The following is a 27,945-nucleotide window of genomic DNA, read 5'->3' on the forward strand; positions in this document are numbered from 1 at the left end:
CCAGGACATCCAGTTCTGCGTGACAACATCAGGGTACACCAGGGCGTGGCAACATCTGGAATTGGGAATCATGGCCGGCTGCACCATCTCCCCGCTGGCCTTCACCTTAGCCATGGAGGTCATCATACGGGCCTCTCGATGGGTGGTTGGCGGACAGCAAATAAGATCTGGGCTGAGGCTGCCGCCAGTCAGAGCCTATATGGATGACCTCACGACATTGACCACAACCAAGGCGTGCACAGTACGGCTGCTAAGAAAACTCCAGGACAACATCGAGTTGGGTTGGGTTGGCTCGCATGAAGATCAAGCCGAGCAAGTCCAGGAGCATCTCCATTGTCAAGGGGAAGCTGTCAGACCATAGCTTCCACATTGTCGAGGAACCCATTCCAATGATCTCCGAGAAACCTGTGAATAGCCTAGGTCGCTGGTATGATGCATCCCTCAAAGACAAAGAGCAGGTGGAGCAGCTCAGGAAGGAGGTAGCCAGTGGTCTAGAGAACACTGACAGAACCCTACTTCCGGGCAAGCTGTAGCTCTGGTGCATGCAGTATGGCCTACTCCCACGTCTTCTGCGGCCACTAACCCTCTATGAAGTTCCGATCTCAAAGGTGGAAAAGCTGGAGAGACTGGTTAACTCATATGCAAGGAAGTGGCTTGGCCTTCCCAGGTGCCCGAGCAGCATTGGACTCTACGGCAAAGGGATGTTACACCTGCCCATTTCCAGTCTGACAGACTGGAGATGATGTTGCTGGATTTGAGCGATCCATTTGTAGCACAAGCAGCACCCAACCTTGTGTGTATTTATTAAGTCATATAAAAATCCATTTAAATTGAAAAATGTTGCTTCTTAAGTCATATATTATTGATTACAAAGCCTCTAATGAATTTGGTTAAATTGGTGCATACCATTATACTCATTAAAGATAGGGATGTTTACAGATTATCCAAAAAATATACATTAAACAGAGTTTAAAAGGTACATCCAACAAATTAATACACCAGGCCTTACAGTTGATATGCATGAATGGACACATGCCACTACATTCACAACTCACTGTTAATGTATGGTACATTAGATAATTGATTTAGCGAAGACGCACGTGCTTCATGAACGCGCCCAAACCATAAAGCCGTCCCAGGACGGGAGCGCGCTTCCTGGAAGCAGCAGGAGGACAACGACACACAGCGGTAACGACGGAGCGTTTCCCTTTAACACACAGACTAAGCAAACACTATACAACCATCACATTTTCTCTTACACACACATTATGTTCAAACCTTAACCTTCCAAGTTTGATCAATGTTTTATCGTAACAAGACATAATTTTAGCGCAATTGAAAGAATGAAAAGCGAGGGAAGAGTTTGGCGTGGTTGAACAGATGTGGGTGCACCCTTGTGTCTAAACACCAGAGATGGGGACTCGAGATGGAGCGGAAAGTCCTTCTCTCCCACAGAGATGTGTGAGCAGCCACACCAGTTTAACCTTTAACAGGAAAAGCTCGCTGGCATCTTTTTTCAGAGTGTCCTGAGGCAGACAGCAGCGCGACTGAAACGTTTCTGACAAACATGAGCAGAAGTGAGCAGCCAATACAGTGGGGGAAAAGTATTTGGTCAGCCAACGATTGTGCAACTTCTCCCACTTATAATGATGACAGAGGTCTGTAATCTTCATCATAGGTACACTTCAACCGCGAGAGACAGAATGTGAAAAACAATCCTGCAAATCACTTTGTAGGATTTTTGAAGAATTTATTTGTAACTATGGTGGAAAATAAGTATTTTGGTCAATAACAAAAGTTCAACTCAATACATCGGATGTCTTTAAAAATGATTTTGAATTAGTGTCTGAAAACGGGGCATTGTTCAAAATTCCAATAAAGTCTATTGGCATTAGCTTACATGTGTCAGTTAGTTGGGCTTTTATTTTGAAAGTACACATCACAACGCCCGTACATTTCCTTCGACAGTATTTTCTTCTATTGACCGTCTTTCGGTATGTACCCGAGGTATGCTTTTATTTTGAAACCAGTTCTAATACGCTATTACCGTAATGGCTAGTATATACACGTACAGCAAAAACTTGGGTCGGATGGCTTGACTGTCGTGCACGAAGTGTCGACTGGCTTGACAACAGTGTACAGACAGCTATTTGTTGTTTAAAAGATTTTAAATCCTTTCATCAAAATAACATCACATGGTTGTCTTGTAGTAAACTAGAATCTTGCTCATCTCCAAACAGCCATGGCCTTCCTGCTCATAGTCCTGTTGGCGCTGCACCTGGTCACCTTAGCCATTCTCCTCATAGCCACTCTGGGCCAGGTGAGACACGTGTGCACTGATTCTCTTACAGTGAGACTAGATGTCTCTGTTTGATGTGAATAAACCAAATACAATCATGGTCTTTCTTTCTTTCTTTCTTTCTTTCAGCAGTCCTGGTGGATATGGGACGATTCAGAAATCGCAGACCTCTGGTATAACTGCTTCCATGATAATGCCACAAACACCTGGTTATGCGCTGCTACCAATAACAACGGTAAATTAAGTATTTCTCTACATGCTTGCCTCCATACATGTGCATGTTTATTCATATTTTGCATTGTGTATTGCTTGTGAGTCAGTGTCTTACGCTCATTCCCTGACCTGCTCTTCCAGACTGGTTGCTGTCTGTTCAGGCCCTCATGGTCCTCTCTGCGGTCTTATCCTCCGTCTCCTTTCTGGTTTTTCTTGGCGAGCTGTTCTCCATGTCTAAAGGAAACCTCTTCTATGTCACAGGCCTCTGCCAGGCCTTTGCAGGTGTTAGAAGTCTTATTCCATAATTAAATATTGTCAGTGAAAATAAGAAAACCAAACACCATTTTATGTTTTTATCTTTCAAGGACCGCGGAAGTGAATACTTTCTTATGACCGAGACAACTTTACGATTTAACTCGGCTAGCTCTGTGCTACACACATTTTGATTTTAATGGTTGAAGTTGGCTATATATGTTTCCCATTGTCAACAAATCTTATGAAAAAGACCATAACCAATTATTAATTTAAACCTAGTCCTAGTCCGTATTTTTGTAAACATGCCTTTTGTTCACACACAACTGAAAACTGGTCTTTAGGAAAATTCTGTCCAGGATGAAAATTTTCAGCATTGTCGTGCGTTTTAAAGCAATATTTACTTAGGCATCCTCATTAACCCCTAATTTGTAATTAATCTACATATGTATGAATTTGAACTAAACCACTCTGTCTCTTGCAGGTTTTACAACCTTTTCTGCATGCCTCATCTTCACCTTCCACAGAAAAGAGATCTTAGATGACTCCAGAGATCTAAGCAAAGGAAGCTTTGGCCGCTGTTTCATCGTGGCGTGGCTGTGTGTCCCTCTTCTCCTGGTCAGTGGAGTCCTAAACGTCCACCTGCGCAAGAAGCAGTGAGCCAAAAACACACAAATTTCCCAATTAACTGCAAGCACACACACAAGGAAATAAAACGGCTGAGAAGAAAATACCTTAAATGATACAAATCTGTTTGTTTTTTTCTGACTCAATATCCACTCTAGTGTGCTGCATGTTAGGCAGGACGTTATGTCATCACAGTGGCTGTTTGTGAGACGACATTATTTGTCTAATGTTTTCTCAAGACCAGATCAAGAAGACTAAAACTCAGTCATAGTGTAAGATACAAAGGCTCATATTAATTTATGTGGACGATTCTAAATATAAGGTAATGAATTCATAACTTGTGCTTACTGTATGAATGTGATTTTTTAATGCATTTATTTATATATATATATATATATATATATATATATATATATATATATATATATATAATAAAAATGAGCAATACATGGATTGATGTGTAACTTACTAAAGAGCATTCCTGTATTTAAAGGGCCAAATCTGTAAGGCCTGTATTGTTTTGTATTAAGTGCTTTCTGTGTTACACAGTGAAAGTGCAATCCTCTGACAAAACAATGTGGTTGTGAAAGAGTGCGCCATCTTTGTCATTTTATCATCCATCACTTTTTGGCACTCATTGTTTACTTTGTTAAAGTATTCTTGCACAATCTTCTACAGAACAGTAGAGGATCATGATAATGGACTGATAACAAACTGGCTGGTCGCACTTCTGCAGTATCAGGAATCAGAAGCACATATTCTTCCAAAGGTATTTTCAGAAAAATAAACGAAACTGCTGTGATTGCACCTGACACCTTCAGTTGGGAAGTCAGATAATGTGACGTGTTACTCTGGCGACAAAACCTACCTGTCAGGCTGGACCAGTCCAAAAAAAAGGAAACTGTGGTAAATAGCAGCCTCTTAGATAGTACCCATGGAAATATTCGCCAAACATGTTTAGGAAGTGTATAACCTGGAACCAGGATATCAAGCCAAGGATTTCATTGAAATATTGCAGCTTTGAAGACCAGACAGAAGCACAGTAGGATTGTGAGTGTGTGTCTGCGCAGCTAACTGATCCGTCAGCTGCACAGAATTTCTGGAATCTGAGAACAATGTAAGTCATAAGGAGTGGAAGGGGTAAGAAAGGTTAGACGACACGCAGGGGAGGGAACACATGAAGAGCTGCAGTTCCTGAGAGCTTATGAGTAATACTTGAGCCTGAGAGATGCGACACGCTGCCCGGGAGGTGAGTTAAACATGGTGTTGATTTTTGTTCAAGCTAATTTTTTTTTTTTCAGACAAACTGATCTCTTCTACTTATTGATCTGTTTCTTATGTCAACACGAGGTGGGGGACGAGGCTGCTGCAGGACATGACTTGTGCTCAACACTGAAATTTTGAACCTCGAACAGACTTTTTCTATGAAAGGACTATCTGCAACATCAAGATACCATGTGTTCCTGGCAGCTTTTGCCAACATGGAAATATTGTGACTTTTTACAGGATGAATGAAATGACTTTAGCTGAATCAAAGGCTGACATGAGCTGGCCCGGGTTAGACCTGTCATCACACAAAAGGAGCCAGTAGTGGGAACTTTGATAGTAATTATTTCCAGAGACACATCGGGCTGCGGTCATGTCGAACTCCCAAGAGCAGAGCCTTGATAAGGATGCAGTGTTCCTGCCAGTGAATGAGTCCTCCCCAGAGTTCCTCCATTGTGAGAGGGAGCGTCTAGCAGTGGAGAAACTCCTAAATGCAGGACCAGAAGCCTTATACAGTTACATCGGTACAGAGCACTCCGGCTGCTTCCTTTCTTCTGAAGAGGTCAGCCAGATAACCAGCTGGGCTCAGGACTATCGCTTTAACCCACTAGAGATGCAAAGACAGGAGAATGAAGAGGAAGGCAGCCCAGAGATGGAGGACTTCTGTTCAACATATTTCCCTTCAAACTCAGACACACCGGCCCCGAACCTGGAGCTGGGCTGGCCTGAGAAAAGCCCCTGGGTGCAAAAGTTGAGCGTTACAATCCACACCAGTCCTCCTGGAGAGGGTGAACCTCCCATCAGACAGATCATCAGACAACATTTGCAAAAGGCTGGCCAAGTATGCAAATATGTTTTTTTTTAGGGATGAACACAACTAATTTATTCACATGGGTAGAGGTGGAGCACATCATTACTAATTTGAGGAACTAAACTACTTTAATTACTTAAAACTTCCACACCAATATGCAATCGCTCTACTACATGTGATCGCCGAATTTAGTTCAAGATTATACTTGAAAAATGTAGGATAAACTAAAAATTAAAATGCACTGCTTCAGTTTAAAGGTAGTATATTTGAACATGAAGCAACCTGCACCAGCTTCAACATTAAAATGGTACTTAAAGGTTAATGCAGCCCATATAACACTCAGAAACTACTTTTACCCTATTACATTTTTCTGGAAATCCTTGTTACATTTTACCTCATCCCTCCTTCCGTTGCTGCATCAAATTAAATCACAGGATTAAATGTTAGAGAAAAATAAGAAGGAAATTATGGGTTCTATTTTGTGTAAGCCGCTTTCTGTATAACACACACAAGAATTTAGCCTTCAGGTCTTTCTGGTTCATTTTAACCCAAAGCACTATTTTTTTCACAACTGAACCAAGCAGTTTTGTTGCCTAAATCTAAGACATTCCTGGCCGAAGGCCAGCTTCTCCCATGTACGTCAATTACAGGCTAAGTGTCATTTTTTGTATATGCAGGTAATTGCCATTGTGACAGACAGATTAACAGATGGTACAATCATTGGCGATTTACACAACGCTGCCTCTCGAGGTGTCCCTGTCTACATGATCCTGAACCAAAGGTCCATTCAAGAGAACTTCATGCTCAACAGACTCAGGCATCCGGTGAGTCACCTGCTGTAAATCAGCACACACCTAGCAGCTTGTGAATGTTTGGCATGGCAATGGATAAACCAGAGACGTCTTTTTTTTCCAAAAACCAAGCAACACCAGTTCAACAGATCGACACATTCTGTTATTAAAAACTTGACACACTGCATACACATTCTTGAGAGGTATTTCGTAAATTACAAGGGTGTCCTTTTACTTCGGCATGCACATCTTAGGAATGTGACAGATACTTTTAACAGCACATAGTTAAACTGGTTGCACAGGATTCAGTGGTGTCTGTGTTTATTGCAAGTGGTGAAATGTTTTACCTGATGTTGAGAACAAAATAGAAAATATATATATCTTCATGAATGTGGTGAAAAATTGATCATCACTGACTCACAACTTAACAGGACTTAAAACTCTGTCTACAATTGAGATACTACTTGTTATATAATATTAATTATACTACTGTTATTTGTCACTGAACAATCGGATGCACATTTTTTTTTTTGCCATGCTGTTGATGTGGCTCTAGGGATGCATGAGGGATGGCAACGTTGTTTAGTCAGTCCACCATTTTGGTCCAGACAGAAATATCTCAACTACCGTTGGATAGAATGCCATGATGTTTGGTACACATATCCATGTCGCCCAGAGGATGAACCCTAGTGACTTTGGTGATCCCCTGACTTTCATGGGACCACCAGCAGGCACAGGTTTTTCTCAAGTATTGGCACAAAATTCACTACAGACATTTTGCTTCATGATGTATCCTAATCACTTTTGATTCATGACTGAATACCTGCAAAACTGATGACGCTTCCGTCAGTCTCATCTATACTTTGTGTTTAGTGCTAACTAGCGATTTTTAGCTTTCTAACACAAAAACTAAGATAGTGAATATGGTAAACATTATACCTGCTAATCCTCAATGGGGGCATTTTGTCAGGGTTCGGGGTCAGGGTTAGGGGGGTAGTGTTAGGTTCTACATAGGCCTATTTGGCATGGAATTCGTCACTGATAGTGGAAAGCATACAAACATACAAAGCGGGGAACATGGGACCCGGGGAACATAGGTACGCTCCCTCACCGTGTTAGCATTGTCACAGAGAACATGCTAGCATGCTGATGTTACTTAAAAGCTCTGCTGTGTCTACGTAGCCTTCGAGAGCCCCTAGCATGGCTGTAAACTATTGTTTGGTCTACATTCAAACTTTGTGTATGATACTTCAATCTCAAGTTTCAACTTAAGCTTTCGGTCTTGCAGAACATGCAGGTCCGTGTTCTTGGAGGGAAAACCTTCTGTTCGAAGACGGGAAGAATGGTGATCGGGGAAATGAAAGACAACTTCATTCTGGTGGATTTAGAGACAGTGATTAATGGCAGCTACAGGTAAATAACTGTATCCTTTAACTCCTTTGTGTATTACACACACTTGAGAGTAATGTAACGCGCTGTCTTTGCACTCTGCAGCCTCACATGGACAGATGCCCACCTGCACCGGCAGCTGATCACAGTTCTAAGAGGCCCAGCTGTCGACTCATTTGATAGAGAGTTCAGGATCCTTTTTGCTGCTTCGCTCCCCATCCCAGATACATTGCTGGGGAGGGTTGCCGGTGCTCATGTAGGCCTAGATGGGACTCATCAACTAAAAGAACGCTCAGATCTCTGGTTCCAAAGACATCACCATAAGGAGCCTGACATCACCAACCCCCCATCCCCACCTGTTGATGCTCACCTGGACTGGGAAGCCATGGGGGTTATCCAGAGAAACAAGTGCTTTCCAGACAGTCCTCTTGATCAGCATGAGGAAATCATGGTCAAGGAAATTCCACTGCAGACCAAAATGCTGTTTGATAGAAACATACCCATAATGGGTGGCTTTAATGGAAACCAATCTGTGGATAAGAAAAGGTAAATGCATCATTTTGACTTCTAACCAATCTAAGTTGTCTTTGGTCCAAGTGTACATTAGGCCTATACACATTTAAAATCCACTTTACCATGTGCCCAAATAGAACTTCGCTGTATACAATACAGGACATTTTTTGTTTTTCTACATGAATTCTATATCTGATCATTCTTTGAGTAATTCCCCCAATAGAATAGAATTACTTTAATGATCCCAGACTGGTAACGATACAGTTTTAATATTTTGTGCTACAGGCCGTTTGCATGACTTTAATATTCTCTTGTTTTGTATGTGACAGGGTATATGAAAAGACCTCTTCAGGGACAAACAATGTGCCAGAAGAATCAACAATTTTCAAGTGAGTCTTGTTACAGTTCATTTTTTACATTATACTTAAGAGTATTCTCTCTGTCTATCTCTATCTCTCTTTGCTTACATTTTACGGAAATCTTTCCTTGGGATGTTGATTATTTTCATAGCAACACACAGCCCTCGCCAGCAGACCCAATATCCCCAGAAAGAATAAGGTAACACCCAAACGATACAAAATGAAGCAAATTGTATACATTATTATTAAAATATTGCATCTAAAATCAAAACTTTCTCCTGCAGGGTGGAACACTTTATTAATAAAACCATTTCCAGGCAACGCTCCTTGGAGAAGAACCCCAATTTAAATGACAGAACAAAAACAAGACTTGAGGATAAAGCAACAGAACCAACACACAATATGACCATACTTTCCTCTTCAAAGAGAAGACAGCGTTCAATGAGGGAGGACATTTTGGAAGAAGAGAACAGCATTAAGGAAACTAGCTCCAACGTGGAGAACACACCATCTTCTAGAGTGAGTAACTGGCCTTTTATGTCAAAACACTTGCATTAACCCTGAGCTTCTTCGAGTTACTGAGATGCGTTTCTCTGCTCACAGAAACCGCTCATCCTGAGGGTGCCACAGTCTGAGAGCTTCAGCTCTCTGGGTGACATTATGAAGAGGATGCAGCCTCAGCAGGACACTTCAGGACTGCTCAGGAGAGGATCACAGTCTGCTGTGTCCGAACTGAGTCGGTCCATGATGGACCTGAGCACACACAACACAGATCATGACAGAGGAGTCCCTGTGCCAAGATTTAAGGACAGCGTAAGTGTGTGGATTTGTCATGTTTCTTTGTGTATATGCTTGTGGAGGAGCGATGGAGGAAGAGAAACTTCCTACAAAACAAAGTTTACATCTCACAGAGATTTTACTAGATTAACACTATAATGATTTTAATGTTTTTTGTTGCTGTGAATCTCCTCTTTTCTTGGCAGTGCTTCGACCCGGATCAAATGACACCCGCTCTTGCTCTAATGAGGAAGAGGAATGATGAGTTGAAACCGTTATTGTACCGAACGCCAATAAACTTTCTGCCCAGAGAGAGGCCTCGCAGCGCCGGTTACGGACTCAGTATGGGCTGGAGGAGGTCACTGGCAGAGATGGAGGGAGAACAGGAATGAGGAGAGAGGCGGAAAGTAAATGAGCAATATGTTCTGTAATAACATCTTCTGTCACTGTGGAAAGGCCTCTGCAGTGTTAATTATACAAACTAAGCCCATATCCGGGTGTGACGTTGAGAATAAAACCATTGTTATATATACAGTCCAGTTCTATCAGTTGATTTGACGATTAGATGTTTCACTGTGTTTACAGTTTGTTTGATGCAAGGTTTTACTTTAGAATATGTTGAAATAAATAAAATTGTTCCGTTAATGTTAACATTAACACTGAATGATATCAGCCGTTTTAACCACTGGACAGATGTCACAAATAAACAAATTATAGAATAAAATATTTTATTCAACCTTCAGCAAGTGGTAATACTTGTACATTTGAGTTGGATACTGGCACATGAGAGAGTAAAAGGAAATTGTGTATAATGAATGATAAATTGAATAAAAAAATGTCAGAAAGATGTTTTTTTTTCTGTATTAAGGTCAGGACATGGTGGACTAAATGCAACATTATACAGTATACCATTAAAAAGGAGGTATGAGATAAATGTTATAGATTATTTTAAAGGAAAATGTTGAGCATGGGCTGATCAGTGATATGTATCAAAAGGTCCAAAGAGACAACAGTCCTGTTCGCTAAGAGTTTTTTCTCCTGGGATTTCGGAGACTTAAATCCCAGTTTGATTCAAAAGTGAGTTAGCAGCATAAAAAAAAATACTTTTAGACAAACAGCCTTTAAAGTCCCACATTGTAGGCCAATAAAACAATGCATAGAAACACATAAATTAATAAATACAAAAATGAAATCCTGGCATAGTGAAGAAAGCTCTTTTAAACCATTATGTAGATAGAAAACTGGGGTAAACAACTGAGCAACAAAACAAAAAAAAGCCTACAGCAGCAGCCGGAGTGTTTTGTTTTTTTAAACATCTGTTAATGTTTTAATAATCACCAGGGTTTGAGTGACTGCATTGACCTCAGTTTTTTAAGACGTGTGAGAGACAGGGTAGGAAGATAGGAAAAGAGCATTAAAGTAGGAGATTGTAATACATTATAATATCCAGAAGAATATAAACAATCTTCATCTTCCAAACCTCTCATAAGCAGAGATCAATTTTCAATCAGATACTCCAATTTATGAAAATCCTTTTCCAATTTAGCAGCGCCGTAAATATATCTACATCTACATTACTATAGATATTATTATAGTTACTGTTACTTTTGTGGTTGCTTGCATCTCTGGAAGTGTGTCTGTCTGTCTGTCTTTGTCTCTCTCTATGTCGACCTGTCCTTCTTTTCTCTCTTTCTCTCTTCTTTTCTTCCTCCCCATCCGGTGCAGACAGATGTCCGTCCTCCACAGAGCTGGGTCTGTCTGACGTTCCTGCCTGTTATTGGGAAGGTTTTCGTTGCCATTGTGTACTCAATGGGGGAAATGTTGTGTCTCTGTACATCATAAATAAGTCATAGAGTGTGGTCTTTACCTACTCTGTAAAGTGTCCTGAGATAACTTTTTTAAAATGATTTGGCACTATAAATAAAATTGAATTGAATTAAAATCGAGTTGCAAATTAAATTCGGCCTAACAGCTAGAGTGGTCTAAAACCTATACACACAGCTTATTATGGTGCATATGATATTAAAATGGTCATCATTAACACATTCATATATTTATACATCTTATGTTAATCTTAAACATACATTATGAAGGCACAGTGAATCCTTCAGCTCAATTGTATCTGTGCATGGCTACCTTTCCTATAAGTCAGTAAGCCTGTTATCAAGGTTGTGTAAATGTATTTATTTATTCTTTAACCATTCATCTTTGCTAACAATACGTTGCACTCATGGTAATGTATATTTTCAGACATGTTCTGAAGCACTGAATGAATCCACACAGCAGGCGGCGGTGTGCAGCGTCCACACTGCTGTGTTACCGCCGTCAAAACTAAAGGAGAAGAAGAAGAAATCCCGGAAGCACGTGGTTACCAGACTGGGAATTCTTCCGCTCAGCTCGACTGAATATTTACAGTTTTAATACTGGACTTTTTGTGAAGTCCTGTTCTGTTTGCTAACGTGTAGCAAACAGGTTTATTTAATTTCAACCATGGTTCGAGAAAAAAGGTGAGTTTGGCTTAAGTTATCGACCTTATATAAACAGCCTCTGAACGGCGTAGAAATTTCAACACGTTTCTGTTTCCTTTAATTTATTTCTCAGGAAAATTAAGATACAAAGGCCAAACAAGACAGAGCGACATGATGAAGAGGACCCTGAAGCCTACAGTAACATGCCTGTCCCTGATAAGGTAAGAGGACTACACTGTTGTTGTGTATGTGCTTTATAACGCTGATACAAAGGCCCGTTTCAGCCTGCGAGTGTGTGTTTATACGTACAGTATTTTTGTTTATTTATTTTTCAATTTAGAAATCTTTATTTTATTATTTCAGTTTAAGAACACATGAGCAAAAAAAAGATATTGATAAAAAAATCAAAAATATAGCTTAACAATATATAAATTAAGTATATATAAAAAATTAACAACAGTCAGTACTTTAATATGAACAACTTATACAGTCGGACCTCAAACCTCATAAAATACTATGCAAGGTGGGGAAAATGGTTGATGTTCTTGTCAAACATAATCCCCCCACCTTACTTTTATTTTAATGTCTCAAATTGCTCTCTTTGATGGAGTGTATCCCAGATGCTTTCCAAGAGACACATATTGAGGGACTGAGTGGTGCTGAAGGGCGCCCCCGGTCTGAATACTCTATGTTTTTTGCCCCAGACTATAGCAACTGCCTGGCTGTGTCATTTCTTATTAGATTGTACTGTGCCATTGTCTTGTTTGATTATTCTTACATAAAACTAATACAAAATTAAGAATTAAAAAGCTGACATTCTTATTTGAACTTGTCTCGTCTCTTCCTTTCAGAAATCTTCACAGTATACAAAGGACAAAATCGACGAGTTTCATGATGAGAAGATTGCAGTAAGTTTACGTCAGCGTCACTTCTGATGTAAGTGTATGGTGCTGTTTTTGTGTTCTCTTAACTTTGTTTGTCTCCTTGCCACAGAAACTTCTCGCCAGCGGTGTTCAAATGGAGAGTGACGAGGAGGGCATGGATGATGAGGTGATGGCTTTTATGTGTTTGTTTGGATTTACCTTCAAAATATCAATCTAGTTCAAGAACAAATTCAAGCTCAACTGAATTTCACAGGAGGAAGTGATGGCCCTGGATGACTCAGAGGAGGAGGAGGAGGAAGAAGAAGTGGAACAAGAGGAGGAGGAGGAGGGCACAGACATGGAGAGTGATCTAGAGGGGAAAAAAGAAGAAGGTCAACATAAAACCATCAGTTTATGTCCAGGATTTGGTTTATTGTCATACTAGCTCATGTAACTAACTGTATTGTCTTCCACAGATCTCCCTAATGAAATGGCATGGGGCACCAAGAAGAAGATGTTCTATGACTCTGACTATGTGACCACCAGTAAGCATCTTTGATCTCCAGGAATATTATTCAGACAGTTCCTGATTGTCTATGTGGTTAATGTTTGCTTTTAATTGTGTTATTACAGACAAAAAATCGCAAGATGAGTTGGAAGCTGAGGAACAAGAAGAAGAAGAGGAGGCTAAAAATATCCAAAAACGTTTAGCTGCAAATCTGAGCGAGGAGGATTATGATTTAAACTTCTTTCAGGTATTGTGTTGTAAATCTCTCCTGTGCACCTGGGATTAACTCCATGTGATGATAGAAAGGGTTGTTGTTGTGTTTGTTTATTTTGGTTGTTTTGTGTCTAAATTAAGGAATTTGCTGTGGAAGAGAAGGATGAAAACAAGACTGGGGAAAAAGAAGAGAGGATTGTGAAAGACCTGAAGCAGATGTCCCAGAAGGAAAAAATGAAACTTTTGAAAAAGGAGTCACCAGAGCTGCTCGAACTTATTCAGGACTTCAAGGCAAAGGTAAAACTCAGGCATGCAACCAAAACACTTGTGTAAGATAACCAAAAAATCTTTACTTTGTTAGCACGAACCAACATGACATGAATTATTTTGTGTGTGCAGCTTAATGAACTAAAGGATGAGCTGCAGCCTCTCGTACAGATGGTCAAGGAAGGAAAGATCCCACCAGGAAAGGTGAGTGGCTTTAGATTAATTTTGAGTTATGAATTTGTTAACGCACTGAATTTTAAAGGCTATAACCAATATTGTGTAATACCAGTGTATGAAATGAAAATGTGAAAGAGACAGGTCATGTGATAAACTTAGTCATTCTTCAGTTACGTTTCCACCAAACAGTTCAGTTCAGTTCATTACACATTAGAACGGTCATCTTCAAAATTGTGGCTAGTACCTGGCACTTTTTTTTGTGTCTCCTCAGGCGAGGTTTTACTTATTTTGCAAGTAACTGAACAGTGCAACTTAAGTATTTCCCTATATAAATAGGACATAGATAACAGCATTTGGGCCAAAGGACCTTTCTAAACTGATTTTTATCAGTGTGCCACGTACAATGTACATTTAAGCCACCTAAAGCCACCTAAAGCTTTATTTTTACTGTGACATGCACATTGTTCACAATGAAAAGAGACAGTGAAACTGTCTTTGGAGAGTCATATTGATGTCATAACAGCGCTCTCACTCCAGTTTCAATGTGTATATATGGAGAATATATCACAGACATGAACAAAATGTAGATATTTGTACTTAACTCAACACTTTCTGTTTCATTTCTGTGGAGAGAATCTTGCCCTTTTTGTTTCTAAAACAAATATAAATAACATTTGTAATTAAATGAAATATATTATGCTGGCCATTATCATAAGCAGCCTCAATGTAGGAAGGCAGGCAACGTGGCAGCAGCAACTACTGTCTGTATGGACACCACACAGGTGCCATCACACACTGCTTATGAAGGATGTGTGGCTTAGGCCTGATCGGTACTGTCCACAGTGAAAAACAAAAAGAGAAAGGTACCAGTACCAGAAGTGAGTCGAGCTGATCCGTATCTTACAGTAGAATCAGGGCATTAGAGAATCAGCTACTCTGCAGAATTGAGTTGTATGACGCACCATCTTCGGTCTTTAATTGAAGACTAATTATTGTTCACATAATCTGCTCAACCTGGGGCTGCATGAGACATTGATCTTGATCTAAGCCATTAAGTATTCATATTGAAATCTTCCAGTACTTTGATTAGGGTCTTGGAATAAACAAATTAATTTATTTTCTTTTTAGAATGTAATTGCTACTGTTGGATTGATTAATAAGGGAGAAATGTGATGTTTGGTGCTCTGTTGTAAGCTTGCAGTGTGGATATGTGCCGGGTAGCACCAAGAAACATCATAATTTCATTTTGTTATGGCAATCAAGTTTGTGATTAATTTCTTCCCCGTTTTTCCAAAGGGTGCTGATTACCTCAAGACAAAACAGCAACTCTATCTCAAGTAAGTTCTCAAAAGAGAATTAAATAGTGATTACATGTTGAATAGTCTTGTCTCTAGCCTTGATGACTTGAATGACTAATCATTCTTTTCCTGCCACAGTTACTGCACAAACATCAGTTTCTACTTGGTGCTGAAAGCCAAACGGATCCCTGCTCATAACCACCCAGTGATTGAAAGACTGCTCACCTACAGAAATGTAAGTGCACATTGCCATTCACACCTGCTGCCAGAGGAACACACAGTATTAGCAAATGTATTTTACTCTTATTTTGGACAGCATCCATTTGTGAGTCACTGGTTTCGATCACACTAACAACGCCATGGGACACAAGATCATGAAATATTTCTATGCACACATTAGTTACACCCTCTGTCTTACTGGCTCTTCAATACTTGCAGCTTATCAACGAACTAGGCTCAGTAGACGCTCGGCTTGCACCACAGTTTCTTAAGCTGCTTACTGGAGAGGAGGAGGACGAGACCACCAGCAGACCAAGAAAGGGCAACAAGACCAGAGTCTCCAGTAAGATTGAAAAGGTGAGATGTTTGGGTTTTTGAGGGTACCTTCATTCACAGACCTCACTTTGAATCTGTTGCTGATGTTTAATATGGAGCTTGAAGGGTGATGACTGCATGTTGTCTACAGGATTCTGCAGAAACTATGCCTGAGGTTGAGGAGGACTCGGACTCTGACCTGGATGAGGAAGCGGCTCTCAGTTTCTACAGAGATGTGGAGAAACAGTCGAAATTGAAGAGAAAGGGCAATGACCCAGATGCTGAAGAGTAAGTGTGACTTGATACTTCAAAACAGCATTGGGGACAAAATCAACTGGGGATCTGATGTGGTGTCAATTTGTTGCAGGTTGGAGGAGAATGAAGATGAGGAAGAAGGTCCAGAAGTCAAGAGAGGAATCACTTACCAGGTACAGAGTTCCAACCACTTACAGACTGATATTACCCAGAGTAACATAATATACACCATATAATAAACACCTTCAGATCAGATGATCATTTGCCAGCACCTGAATGGATCCTCCCAGTGATGATTTGTACAAAAATGCAATTTCTATGTTTATACTTAATTGATAATCTTATACAGGCTTACATTATAAACACATGGCTTACACATACACCACATTGCATGTTACATTACACCACAAGTACATTAGACCAAGCTTACCAAAAATATATTTTAAAAAAACACAAATGAAAATGGTAAACTTTTACTGTCATTTCTGAACATTTTTTTCTAATGATATGCCTCTACCAATTCCAGATGGCCAAGAACAAGGGGCTCACGCCAAAGAGGAAGAAAATTGACCGTAATCCCCGAGTCAAGCACAGAGAGAAGTTCAGACGGGCCAAAATCCGCAGAAAGGGCCAGGTTTGTATTCCACACATTGATGAGACCATTTTTATGACACCGTGTTATTGTCATAAAGCATGTTTCATGTAATTGTTTTCAACGAGAATGAAGAGTTTCACTTGTCACTTTTGTGTTGCTTAACACCTCCCATTTTTCTGCCCTGTAGGGTTTGGTACTGTTCATATTTGAACCGGAATTCACGTTACTTTTTTTTCCGTTTTAAAGTGAATCTGTACTCTGTAGGGCAAACATAATTTGGGCTGTACTAAAAGTACAGTGTTTGGTACCATAGTGCCCTGAATGCCTCAAGTTGTAAAAACTTAAACTCAGAGTGAGAAAGCAGCAAACGTCATTTAACTTAACAGCAAAAATAATGGTTAAGCTGCGGAACGGTGACTCAATGGTTGCCTATTAAGAATTAAAAAAACAAGATGCAACTGGCAATGCTATCTGATCAGGGGCTAAAGATTCTGGGGAACCGTCCGTAGACTCATCAGTTTGGATGAAGATTATATGTCAAAGACGTTCCCAAGATCAATATTGACACTGTTGTTCATTTCACCACAGGTGCGCGATGTTCGTCGGGAGGAGACGAGATACAGTGGGGAGCTGTCTGGTATTCGTGCTGGTGTCAAGAAGAGCGTCAAACTTAAGTAACCAAGAAAGAATCCAAAATATGCTGCCAAGTGGAGCCATGGGGTTGGAAAAATACCAATGGACTGTACTTGTAAATGTTTATTATAGGTGTGCAGTAAAGCATGTCACTGAATTATCCAACCGTCAGTATTGTTGTAGAAAAGACATCCAAATGATTTCTGTTTTTTATCATTGCAAAACATGAATAAACATTTTACAATTTTATTATAAACTTAGAGGCCCATTTTTAGAGCACATTAAAAGGACAAGGGAAGGCATGATGCAATTATAGTTAGTTATTACTAGGTTATGCAACCATAGAGCCTACTTAATATACAGTAACTGGTCAGCAGAATAGGCAAGTGTGAATATAAACCAAGCTCAGGATCAGGCAAGATCACAGGCAAAACAACTTACAGCTCCATCACTGACTCAAACCTGCAGTGTTGATGATTACTATCAACCCTCTTGCTGAGTTATGAACTTGTTGTGTGCTGATGTCAGGTTGCTCACTATCCTCTCCTCTATCTCCACCTCATTCTTCACATCCTCCTCTGTGAGGAGCAGCTCAGCCTGAGTCTCGCGCGTCACCACCACAACATAACCCCGTCTAGAGTCCAGCACGTTGGCCACTACCACCTGGTGCCTGTAGGTGTCCAGAGCCCGTCGAGCTTTGTCCAGCAGGATATCTGCATCTGTCTCCAGCTTAAAAGATATGACAAAGGCCTGAGGTGCCCAGTCCTTTACCAGCGGGGACAGTATCTTGGGGACCATGTTCATGCTGAGCTGAAGGGGAGAAGAGAAATTATATTCTCATTAATAACAAGATCAAGAGTCCACAACCATACTTGCAGCTCTTTGAGGCTGGACCTGGGCACAATGGTGCTTACAGCTAATTGCATTGAGGGACATTGCTGTCCCTTGAGCCGTTCTGCTCTCAAGGCTGAAACAAACAAGTCTTGCGTGTACATTTGCTAGAGTTTTAATGTTTTCACTCACTTGAAGTGGTCCATTGGAAGACTGGATTTTGTGTTCAGGCATCTCAGATGCTGGGATATAAAAATCAGACACAGCTGCAGCCAAGTAAAACATGGCCTTAGACCCTAAGCACAGAATAAGGAGTGATGAACAATATGTTGGATAAGAGCTACAATTTCAACCTGCAAAGAGTTGTTAATCTGTACCTATTGTGCTGAGTGCCTGTGCTGCTGCTTTGAGTAGATGCAGATACTCGGACAGAGTGCTGAACTCGATGGGCAGCAGGAGTTTGCCTTCTTGCACTTCCTGGTATTGCTTCAGTGCTTTGGCAATGTTGGGAAGCACCTGCTGGTTAACCACCACTTCACCAGAGTTACCAGACGCTCCTTCTCCACTTCTGAACTTCAGAGCTTCCAGCATGTTTATGGTTGAGAATATACGTGTGTAGGGGTAGAGGGAGCGATGCCTGTGTAGGAAGATGACAGCGTAGCCCGAGTCTATGAAATACTCTGCTGAGGAGGCTCCTCGTCTGCCGCTGCTGAAGTTATCGAGGAAGCGAACAGTGCGAGACTCAAGTGGAACTTTGGTGCCTCCTGATGTAATCAGAACCACCCTGCGACCCGCTGCCGCATGACGCCTGGCGAATACAGCCATCTGCTCTTTGACCTCTTCGACATGGGAGGGAACAGCAAATTCCTCTGCTAACTTCCCATCAATGGAAGATATTCTGGGTTTAGCCATCACCTGATGAGAGAGAAGGCATCGTGAGGAAAGAGGATTCAGTGCAGCAAAGTAGGGATGGACATTAACAGCCAGAATGTCAGACCGTTTTTAATGGGGAATTTTTGCATAGCAAGGCTGCCTGTTCAACCAGTTTTGTTGGTCTGGAGGGGACTTTGTAAATGAACCTGATGATGCAATAAGACATACACTGTAGAAATCAGACACAGCTGCAGCCAAGTAAAACATGGTATTGAATCTTAAGTGCAAAATAAACATTTGAGGACAGTTTATGTGCAAGATGCAAGCATAGACCTGAAGACCATACATTTTTAAAAGACAATGCAAGAAACAAACCGGGGTCTTGTATTCTTGGGCATTTACTAGGCAAGAAGTGTTGAATAGAAGTATTGGGTTTCATTATGGGAAGGGTAGGTGTGGTGTTTTGATCTTGACCTATAACGGACTAAAAATTTGACTGCATCAAATTTGACCATTATTATGTATTCCTTCTCTCACATGTCCCCCAACAATATGTAAGTGCAATCGTAAATCAACAACTTTCATGAATCCAACTGGACTGACACTAAAATATAGGTAATTAAATGAAAAGACACTGCAGCATAGACATGCTGAATGTACACTACTGTTCAAAAGTTTTATGCTACTGAGGTGAGGTTGTGGAAGACAGTTTCTTGTGGCGAGACTGAGCACAGCAACAAGACACAAGGTAGTTTTACTGCATCAGCAAAGTCTCTCCAAACAGATTTCAAACCAGACTGGGGTTACGAGATGTGCTGCTCAAACTTTTTTGAAAAAGAACATATAAAACTGGCATCGTTGAGGGTCGTAGTGTAGTGGTGATCAGCCAAGGAAACTTAGTGCAGCAGATGAAAGACACATCAAGCTTATTTCCCTTTAAAATGTGAAGATGTCCAGCAGTGCCATTAGCCGGGTTCCTTAAAAAACTGTGCAAGTTAACCTAGATAAAATGTATGCTGTTTGAAGGCAAAGGGTGGTCACACCAAGTATTGGTTTCTCTTCTGTTCAGTCACTGCATGTTGATAATTGATGAAAATAAACTACTAACACTTCCATGCTTGAATGCTCTCTTAGTTTACATTGCATTTTTGCATTTTTTCATCCCTGCCTAAAACTTTTGAACAGTAGTGTAGATCTAGAGGTTATTTAGAAACAGTGACTCCATTTCACAGTTTGTAAAATGTCCACTTAATACATATGTTGGTCTAAACAAAAAAACAACCAAATAGTATAAAAACTGTCAACTTTCACTATTGGCCTCAAAGATGCAGTAGCATTCCAGCTTTACCCTTGAACTGAGAAAATGTATATATAATATTTATATATATAATATAGTTATATACCTCGCAGTGCATGCATGTACAGTTGTATACCTAACTAAAACAAATGAGGATGTAGTTTGTGGTCTTGCTGTTGGACTTCTTTGTCACGCTGAGAAGTGTTTCTTAATATTTTTTCCACTTTATATTGTAATGTAACACTCGAAACACCTAACAATAAGTGTTTGAACATAATTAACTTATGACTGATAGTCAGATCACAGTACGTCAACAACCCTTATAGTAATATCCCAGTTGACGTTTGAACAAGTTAAACCCCAAAGTGTGCATGAACTGAACAGGTAACCTTGACCTTTACACTTTGCGTAATAACATAATAATAAAATACTTGTGTCAGGGACGATATCGTGGATTATTTTCTGAATGTATGTGTAAATGATGAGTAATATGACAGGTGAGACAGTGAGCCCTCTTTCACGCTGTCAAACGCGTCACGATAGTTGCTATGATACGATAATCTGGCATTGACAACAGCCCTGAATGACACCGAAACAAGGATTGTTTTGGTTTTTATGCAATACTTAAAGATAAAACTGCAAAGAGCCCTACTTCAGATTCCGGCGTTGTTTTTCAGTCAGCTGCACAGCAACTTCTGCACTTCCTGGAGCTACTGAGCTGAATTCTTTGGTCTTGGTATATATACACAAGAAAACCGCTAGCGCCCCCAGAGGCTGTAAGCGGTACCACTATGGCAACCACTCGTGTTTTTATTTTTTTATTTGAGTCAGATGAAACAATGTCAGTCGTGCGCCGATTACTTTTCTCACTTTAATAATGAAGTGTCAGACTTAATGAGCATTAGCATCATCGGTGGCGCACACAGACTGCCAGAGGTTCCGAGGGGAACGTTTCTCGAGAGGGGCCTTTTTGGACCGGACCGTCCCGACTGACTCAGCGAGAGTGGACCCGCCCACACGCCAAATGCGGAAAACGTTTGTGATTGGCGGGTGAAAGTGTCAATCTAACGGCCACGTTGGCGTGTAGCCAATAAGACAACACTACACTGAGCAAGTGTTGTGTGTTGTTGACCAATCAGGTAGCATGTTGTTGCGAAGCAAGCCCCGCCGTTTCCTTGGACTTTCAAAATAAAAAAACGGGAAGAAGGAGAAAAATAATGTGGCTGCAACAGAAAAAAAAGAGGACGAGGAAGACGGTTTAAAAAAAATAAATAAAAAAAGACGTTTTAATACAAAGTGTAAAGGATGGCCAGGTTCTCGACTGGCTTGTGTACGACGCCACAACAGAGGAGATGTTTGTGTTTGTAGAGCGGAAGAAGCAGAGGAAGAGACGGCTCCTCCTCCTCTTTGAGCCTCGGTTTGTGCTCTGTGAAAGGGTTTTTAATCAGTGTCTGACCTCCACATTACAGTGGAATGTAGTTCTGTTAATTATATGATTGTTAATGTTGTTTATATAAATGTTAATCAGTCAAAATATGTCTTATCTTGAAAAGCAACATGAACTTACAAGTCATTTGTTATAAATGTATTGTTTATTGTTAATCTAAAGTTTAAATAAAATGTTGATCCTGGGTATCTAATGACTCTACACTGACAAAGAAACAGTGACTAATGGATTTCAGTTGGGTATTAACTAAATAAATGAGATGATTGGCTGTTTTTATTTCTGTTACTTTCTCTTTTTAATGCTGCCACACCAGGTCCGACACAGCTGTAAGTCATTCTAGTCATTAATGAGATTTAGTTGGTTAATAACTCAACAGCACGTTAATGTGGATTCTGTACAAGTTCAAGAACCATTCTTATGCATTTTCTGAGTCGTTCACCTTTATTCTAGGCACAAAAAAATTGGCTGTTAAAATACAATGTGGCTGGTGGCCAAAAAAGTTAACTTCAGGCACGGCCAGGGAGTATTTGGTGCTCATCTTCTTTTGTGGAAAGTTTTTTTAAAAGTTATCCCTCAAAAAGACTGGTTGAATATGGGTGCTCGATACACCACTGTGGGCTAATTCTGCTGAGTTTGTTTGTTTGTTTGGATCCCCTTTAGCCTTAGCATAGATATTCTTCCAAGGGTCCAGCAGTTTTATGTAGTGGCAATAAAATGTACACAATCACATTAAACACAATGCTTAAACATTACATAATACATCACATTACACAAAATACAACTCAAATAACTTATAACTGATGCAATTAAACAAAAAACAGACTGTCTAAGTTATGAGGTTCCTTGAGAAAACCATGAGTGAGGACACAAATCTGTTTTTAACTTTTAACCAGGAGAAGCTTTCATGCATTTTACTGACATTTGACCTGAACCCACATGAGAGAGCTACGCGTGCAGCTTTATTCTGTATCAGCTGTAGCTTCTTAATATTACCTATTGAAATGCCCGACCAAACCACAGAGCAGTAATCCAGGTGTGAAAACAACAGAGCCTGAATTACTTCTTTAACTGTTTGTGGTGCTCAGTTTTGTTGCATACCTTTTAATCACGGACAGGGTGTTGCGTAGTAACCAATCACTGTATGTGTTTGTCCCAGGACCATTTATTATCAATGACACCTCAAATAGTTCAGTCTCTTCTTATTGTTCTACTAAAGTTTGATTCATACTAGGATCAAGTTTTGGTTTGGAACATAAAGAATAAATAGTTCCAGCCACGAAGATACATTTAAAACTAACTTTCTGAAGGAAGAAACTTCTATTTTGTTTGAATGATCACAGATTAAAATCTAAAACTGCAGGTAATAAAAAAGTGTGTTTTCTAGTTTTCAAAACTCCATATTATGTAAGAAGTAACTAATTGAAAACATGGTCTTTTATTGTAGTCCATTCACTCGTTTCATGTAAAATCATTATAAGTAAATAAACCTCGCTGGTCATCAAATTTTGATTTTGATCTGAACATTTATCCTACTGCAAATTTGACATCCTGCTTTTGGGCTTTTTTCAATTGGATATGACATTGATGACATGATGTGACCTAACACAATGTAGAGGGAAATAAATGTTGCTCTGCCGAATTAAATTAATATAAATTTAAATAGGAAGTTAACCCAGGCTGTTGCCTAGCAATGGGATTTCATTTGACCTTTTAGTGTCTCAGATAAGCAGCATAGTGGGGACCAAAACTTTAATTCTGCGTTCCAGTCTAACTGTTCACCTTGAGCAGAAGGGAAGGATCAGTCATTGTTGCTGTGAATGTTTTGATTTAAGGAACTGATATATCTACCACAGATTTTCAGGATTTATTAACAGCCATACCCTTGATCAACCCACAAGAGGTGCTGTTGCCCTGTTGAATATACACTCAGCACCACTTTCTTCAATACAAGTTTGATTATTGTGTTGATTAACCTGATTAGTTCCAGCTTTTTTTTTGATATGTAGTCTATGTTCACGTTTATAACAAATTAAAGAGCCACTACTTTTCTCTCTAACACCACACAACCATTTAGAGTTGGTTCAGGTTTTTAATAAATCCATCATGGAGTCCTGTGTCACTTCAAGAAGCTCTCAGTCAGGTTGTTTGGAGTTGGAAATGAGGCATAGAATCTAAAAATTACCAAAATTAATTATATGTATAATAATATTATATAATAAAACATGATATAACTGAAATATAACACAACCTGTAGCTGTATTACAGGAATAGAGAATTAAGACAAGGTCAACTCAGAGGACCAGGGCTGCAGATACCGTATTGAGGACAGTGAGGTCATGTCCTTGGTGAATATATACCAATGCATATATATATACCGTATATTTTAGAGGTTATGCAGTTTACACTGTACAATGGATAGTTAGACATGTCGGGATGTTAAAGGGCAATAATTTAAACTCACTATCTCACTATATATAAAGGACAGCTGTTTTAGGCCAAGACAAAGAAAGAGGAAGTAGTTTAGTATTTGATCGCTAGTATTTTGAATCAGCATTTAGACCATGGCGTTGGGAACTCTGCACATAAAAGATTAAATGAGAAAGGCGGTGGTTTGCAACTAAAACTGTGCAATGACCTTGTGTGCGGTAGCCTTTATTCTGTCTCCAGTGGTGTCAAAATCAGTAATAATTAGGGTTAAAGATACCTTATCCAGAATCTAAAATTAAAATGGGGGCCCACTGCATTTTTTAGGGAGGTCATTACTCGTAGCTACCCCCCTGTAGGATTATATGCCAACCTAATTATTCAATTTCTCTAAAACATATACTCGTAAAAGTTACATAGGCCTTTTTAATCATGGATAATTTCTTTGATGTGTTTTCGTCCAGAAAAATCTTGTAGAAGAAGTTATATGTTAACTAATGGCTTTACTAGTGGTTAATAGGCTAACTCATCAAGTAATACTAGATCAGTTATCTTCCATTAATAAGAACATCTTCTAGATGTAAATAAATAAATGAAATAAAATAAAACAAGGGCTTATTAGAAAGTGTAAACTCTACAGGTAGTTGTGTGTGTTAATAACTTAGGCTACCATCATGCTAGATTAGCAATATTACCAAATAATCACTATCAGACAGTGGTGCCCACATGCACTATCTTCTACTCTCTTTCTGCTTTTATTACTGTACATACAACAATGCACCGTAAACCATATAATTGTATATTTTGCAGGAGCTGGCATCATTTTAGTCTGTATTTGCTTCTTTTTGCACTGTTTGTGGTTATTGTTGTTGTTTTTGCCCTTGAATTGCCCCTCAGGGACAAATAAAGTTTCTTGAATTGAATTGGATTTATTCTGAGATCCTGTCTTATTAACGGTGGTGGGATAAGTACATTTACTCAAGGACTGTTCTTACTACATTGTTGAGGTACTTGTATTTTACTTAAGTAATTGCATTTTATGCTGATTTATACTTCTACTCCATTACATTTAAGAGGAAATATTGTACTTTTACAGATGCAGATTCTTAATACAAAACACTAACAACCAATGATAATATGTATCATATATTGTTGTAGATTAAGCTAAACAGCAGTATATAAAGTAATTGAAATTTGCCCCACTTGTATTAGCTGCAAAGTGATATTTAGGTTAATCTATCAATTATAATGAGGATTTGTTCTTACTGTACCTTGAGTCCATACCGAACTGCGCCCTCCGCACTGAACCAGTGAACTGAAACTGAAGGAGCTGGTTTCTCTAAACAGATTTAAATCCCTACTTATCGATGTTGTCTCTTCTGTCTGTACATGCTTTGTTCTGATGTGACTATATTCATATGGTCTCTTTTCTAACCTTTGTCTGTAATTGTGGAACTGTGTGGCTGCTTGGCCAGGACTCTCGTAAAAGAGATGAGACGTTTTCCTGGTTAAATAAATAATAAAATAATCTAATAATCGAATATTCTTAAAAGGGCCGTTCTGCTTTCTTCTGAGTACTTTTACTTTTTTAATTCTGTATTTTTACAAAGTGACATTTTGAATGCCAGCATTTCACTTGTAACATAGCATTTCTACAGTGTGGTATTATTGTTCCACCGCTGCTTGGGGTTTCACCTCTTTATTTGTCTGACGCTATTAGGCACTTTGGGATATTATATTCACTTCCAATGCTCCATAAATAAAGCTGATTTGTTGATCAACTCTTTGATTGATAGGAAGGAAAGCTCACGTGTGTGGGTGCACACGCACAGTCGGCATTCTGACCGCGCGCTAGTTTCTGTGGCGGCAGGGGTGGTGAGAGAATAAACCTTCATGTGCGTCGTCGTATGTGAAAGTAGTTCCGGACACTTAACCCAAACGGTGGGGGGAGAGTCCCGGATGTTGGCTCGGCCGCCGAGAGAAAGGCGAACAGGAGAAGGCGGAGAGAGAAGCTGAAGAGAGGGACGCCACGGCACCGCGGGCACACCGGCGAAGCTAAAACCGCCACGGCGCTTCTTCTTTTTTGCACAGGTCGATAACGTCAAGAGCACGCAGGACACTCCTGAGAGACCCCCGCTAGCTGAAGAAGAAGAAGAAGAGGAGGAGGTTGGAAGGAAAAGGGTGAGGGGGCAGTTACTCTGAAACTAACCGTCAAGGATTACAGAGGAGCCACCGTCACAGCAGCTTTCGCCCAGAGTAAGTGAGCTACGCGGGCATGGAAGTTGAACTAAGGCCCGATAAATGGACGACTTTAACGGGGAAGTGAGACGCACTGAAGTTCTGGGGATTGAGCCCTAGTGAACAGGCCTTGGCACACACAAGCTTTTTTTTTGGGGGGGACACCCTTTTCCTTAGGCACCCAGTCAGCGTTTCCTCTGAGGTTCAGTTGTTAGTACACCCAGCCCCGTGTGTTGCTGTAACTCTCTCCCCAAGTTGACAGCTCTCGCGTTAGCCTGCTAGTACCGCCGCCGTGCAACCGGTGACAACTGACAGGGCAACTTTGACAGCTAGCTTTGGTAGCCAGCAGCTAACTTTAGCTGAGCTTTCTGCTGGGCCAGGAACTAGGTGTGTGTATGTGTGTGTGTGTGTCTGTGTCTATGTATATGTGTGTGTGTGTGTGTGTGTGTGTGTGTGTGTGTGTGTGTGTGTGTGTGTGTGTGTGTGTGTGTATGTGTGTGTGTGTGTGTGTTTTTTTCCTCGCATTTTGTTGAATAACATAATATAATGACCTATCCTAGCTGTGTGTGTGTGTATGTGTATGTGTGTGTGTGTGTGTGTGTGTGTATGTGTGTGTGTGTGTAGAAACCCAGTGTCATTTGGCTTTCCTGCATGCATGCTCTGATGGTATTTGACTCACAGCTGTTGCAGTGTGTTTTCTCGTCTGTCAATCGTCTGTTTCTCAGGCTCGCTGGTAAATTCCTCTCAGTAAAATAATGATCCTCGTTTGTATGAGAAAAAACGAACAAACAAACAAAAAAAACTAGTCGGATCTTTTATGAGGAGGCGCAGGTTTTGTCATGTGGCCCTGGACAATCAACAAGTGCAAAAGCATGTTTCAGGGGGAATTTTATGCGACTGACTTTAATCTCGGGACTGTGTCTTTGCCTCTGGAGGTGGTTGTGGTATACCCTTGTGGATTAGCCCTGAGATGGCACAGGCGGTGTTGCAGTTAAATATTTGGACCTGTGTGTGTGTGTGCAAATTATTTCTCAGGGCATACTTCCCTTTGCTTTGATGTCTCACCAGTTTGGTGTGTGTGATCGCGCAGGGCAGACACTGATTAGTTTATGCTATGCCTTTAAACTAAATGGCTTTGGCATTTGCGTGCAGCTGTATACAAACGGTGCCCTTGCTTCATCCTGACGGCCTTTATTAGAGGATGGATGACTGAACTCTTAATTTGCCCCGCTGTCAACTTGTGCACATTTTATCAATGAAGTCACGTTGTTGTTTTAAAGATTGAGGTGCAATGCGGTGCGAATTATTAGCTGCTCATCATATATAATCCCATGCTCCCAGGTTTATTTTGTCATAAATCCAGCAATTAAAATGTTTAATTTATGACTAAAACAAAACATTATAAATTCCCCCAGCATATCCCAACCCTGCCAGACCTTCTGCTTCAGCTAACAAAATGCCCATAGCGTTAGTCAGCACCCACAATCAAAGGTCAGACCTGGTTTGCTTCTTAATCACCCATCCTTTAAATAGCAGGCCTACAGCGAGCTGTCTGGATCGAGGCTATCTGTGCTTGCAGCTTTAGAAAGACATGTGGAGTTTGAGTTTAGCTGTTACTTCTTCCAGGTAAGCAGAGCCAGAGTAGCTTATTTTATCATATTGTGTAAATTAGTATTATAAATAAATTATTATTAACAGAATTCTGTGTATTGTCTTGCTGCTGTACT

At 40.2% G+C, this 27,945-nt stretch overlaps 5 protein-coding genes across 5 annotated transcripts in view; 4 read left to right on the top strand and 1 right to left on the bottom strand.

Annotated features, from left to right (window-relative positions):
• Window positions 1-1,179: 1,179 nt before the first annotated feature.
• On the top strand, window positions 1,180-3,424 carry emp3a (epithelial membrane protein 3a (MAM blood group); the record flags this gene model as incomplete). Its single annotated transcript, XM_083939492.1, has 5 exons — window positions 1,180-1,188; window positions 2,241-2,320; window positions 2,429-2,534; window positions 2,654-2,794; window positions 3,249-3,424. Exons 2-5 carry the CDS (start codon window positions 2,243-2,245, stop codon window positions 3,422-3,424), a joined length of 501 nt encoding a protein of 166 aa, XP_083795618.1. The 5' UTR covers window positions 1,180-1,188; window positions 2,241-2,242.
• Window positions 3,425-4,616: 1,192 nt separating this feature from the next.
• fam83e (family with sequence similarity 83 member E) lies at window positions 4,617-10,081 on the top strand. Its single transcript, XM_083938762.1, has 10 exons — window positions 4,617-4,640; window positions 4,742-5,498; window positions 6,146-6,292; window positions 7,548-7,672; window positions 7,754-8,194; window positions 8,491-8,550; window positions 8,672-8,719; window positions 8,805-9,039; window positions 9,124-9,333; window positions 9,504-10,081. The coding sequence occupies exons 2-10, from the start codon at window positions 5,031-5,033 to the stop codon at window positions 9,687-9,689; spliced, it is 1,920 nt and encodes a 639-aa protein (XP_083794888.1). The 5' UTR covers window positions 4,617-4,640; window positions 4,742-5,030; the 3' UTR covers window positions 9,690-10,081.
• A 1,594-nt stretch (window positions 10,082-11,675) lies between these two features.
• utp3 (UTP3 small subunit processome component) lies at window positions 11,676-17,199 on the top strand. The gene is made up of 16 exons (XM_083939764.1): window positions 11,676-11,804; window positions 11,899-11,986; window positions 12,617-12,673; window positions 12,759-12,815; window positions 12,903-13,020; window positions 13,105-13,173; window positions 13,262-13,383; window positions 13,491-13,646; window positions 13,749-13,820; window positions 15,090-15,130; window positions 15,230-15,326; window positions 15,530-15,667; window positions 15,777-15,913; window positions 15,993-16,053; window positions 16,407-16,514; window positions 17,064-17,199. The coding sequence occupies exons 1-16, from the start codon at window positions 11,788-11,790 to the stop codon at window positions 17,151-17,153; spliced, it is 1,428 nt and encodes a 475-aa protein (XP_083795890.1). The 5' UTR covers window positions 11,676-11,787; the 3' UTR covers window positions 17,154-17,199.
• A 352-nt stretch (window positions 17,200-17,551) lies between these two features.
• Window positions 17,552-20,895, bottom strand: ppcs (phosphopantothenoylcysteine synthetase). The gene is made up of 4 exons (XM_083939765.1): window positions 20,762-20,895; window positions 18,317-18,854; window positions 18,132-18,235; window positions 17,552-17,918 (listed from the first exon to the last, which is right to left on the bottom strand). Exons 2-4 carry the CDS (start codon window positions 18,849-18,851, stop codon window positions 17,592-17,594), a joined length of 966 nt encoding a protein of 321 aa, XP_083795891.1. The 5' UTR covers window positions 18,852-18,854; window positions 20,762-20,895; the 3' UTR covers window positions 17,552-17,591.
• A 5,191-nt stretch (window positions 20,896-26,086) lies between these two features.
• The window catches only part of foxj3 (forkhead box J3), a 71,016-nt gene continuing 69,157 nt past the window's right edge, over window positions 26,087-27,945 (top strand). Inside the window, exon 1 of the mRNA XM_083938942.1 lies at window positions 26,087-26,236. The gene's annotated coding sequence lies outside the window, so the exon portion shown is untranslated. The remainder of the gene's footprint in view (window positions 26,237-27,945) is intronic.

Source organism: Echiichthys vipera (assembly GCF_963691815.1).
Source record: "Echiichthys vipera genome assembly, chromosome: X".
NCBI classification, from domain to species: domain Eukaryota; kingdom Metazoa; phylum Chordata; class Actinopteri; order Perciformes; family Trachinidae; genus Echiichthys; species Echiichthys vipera.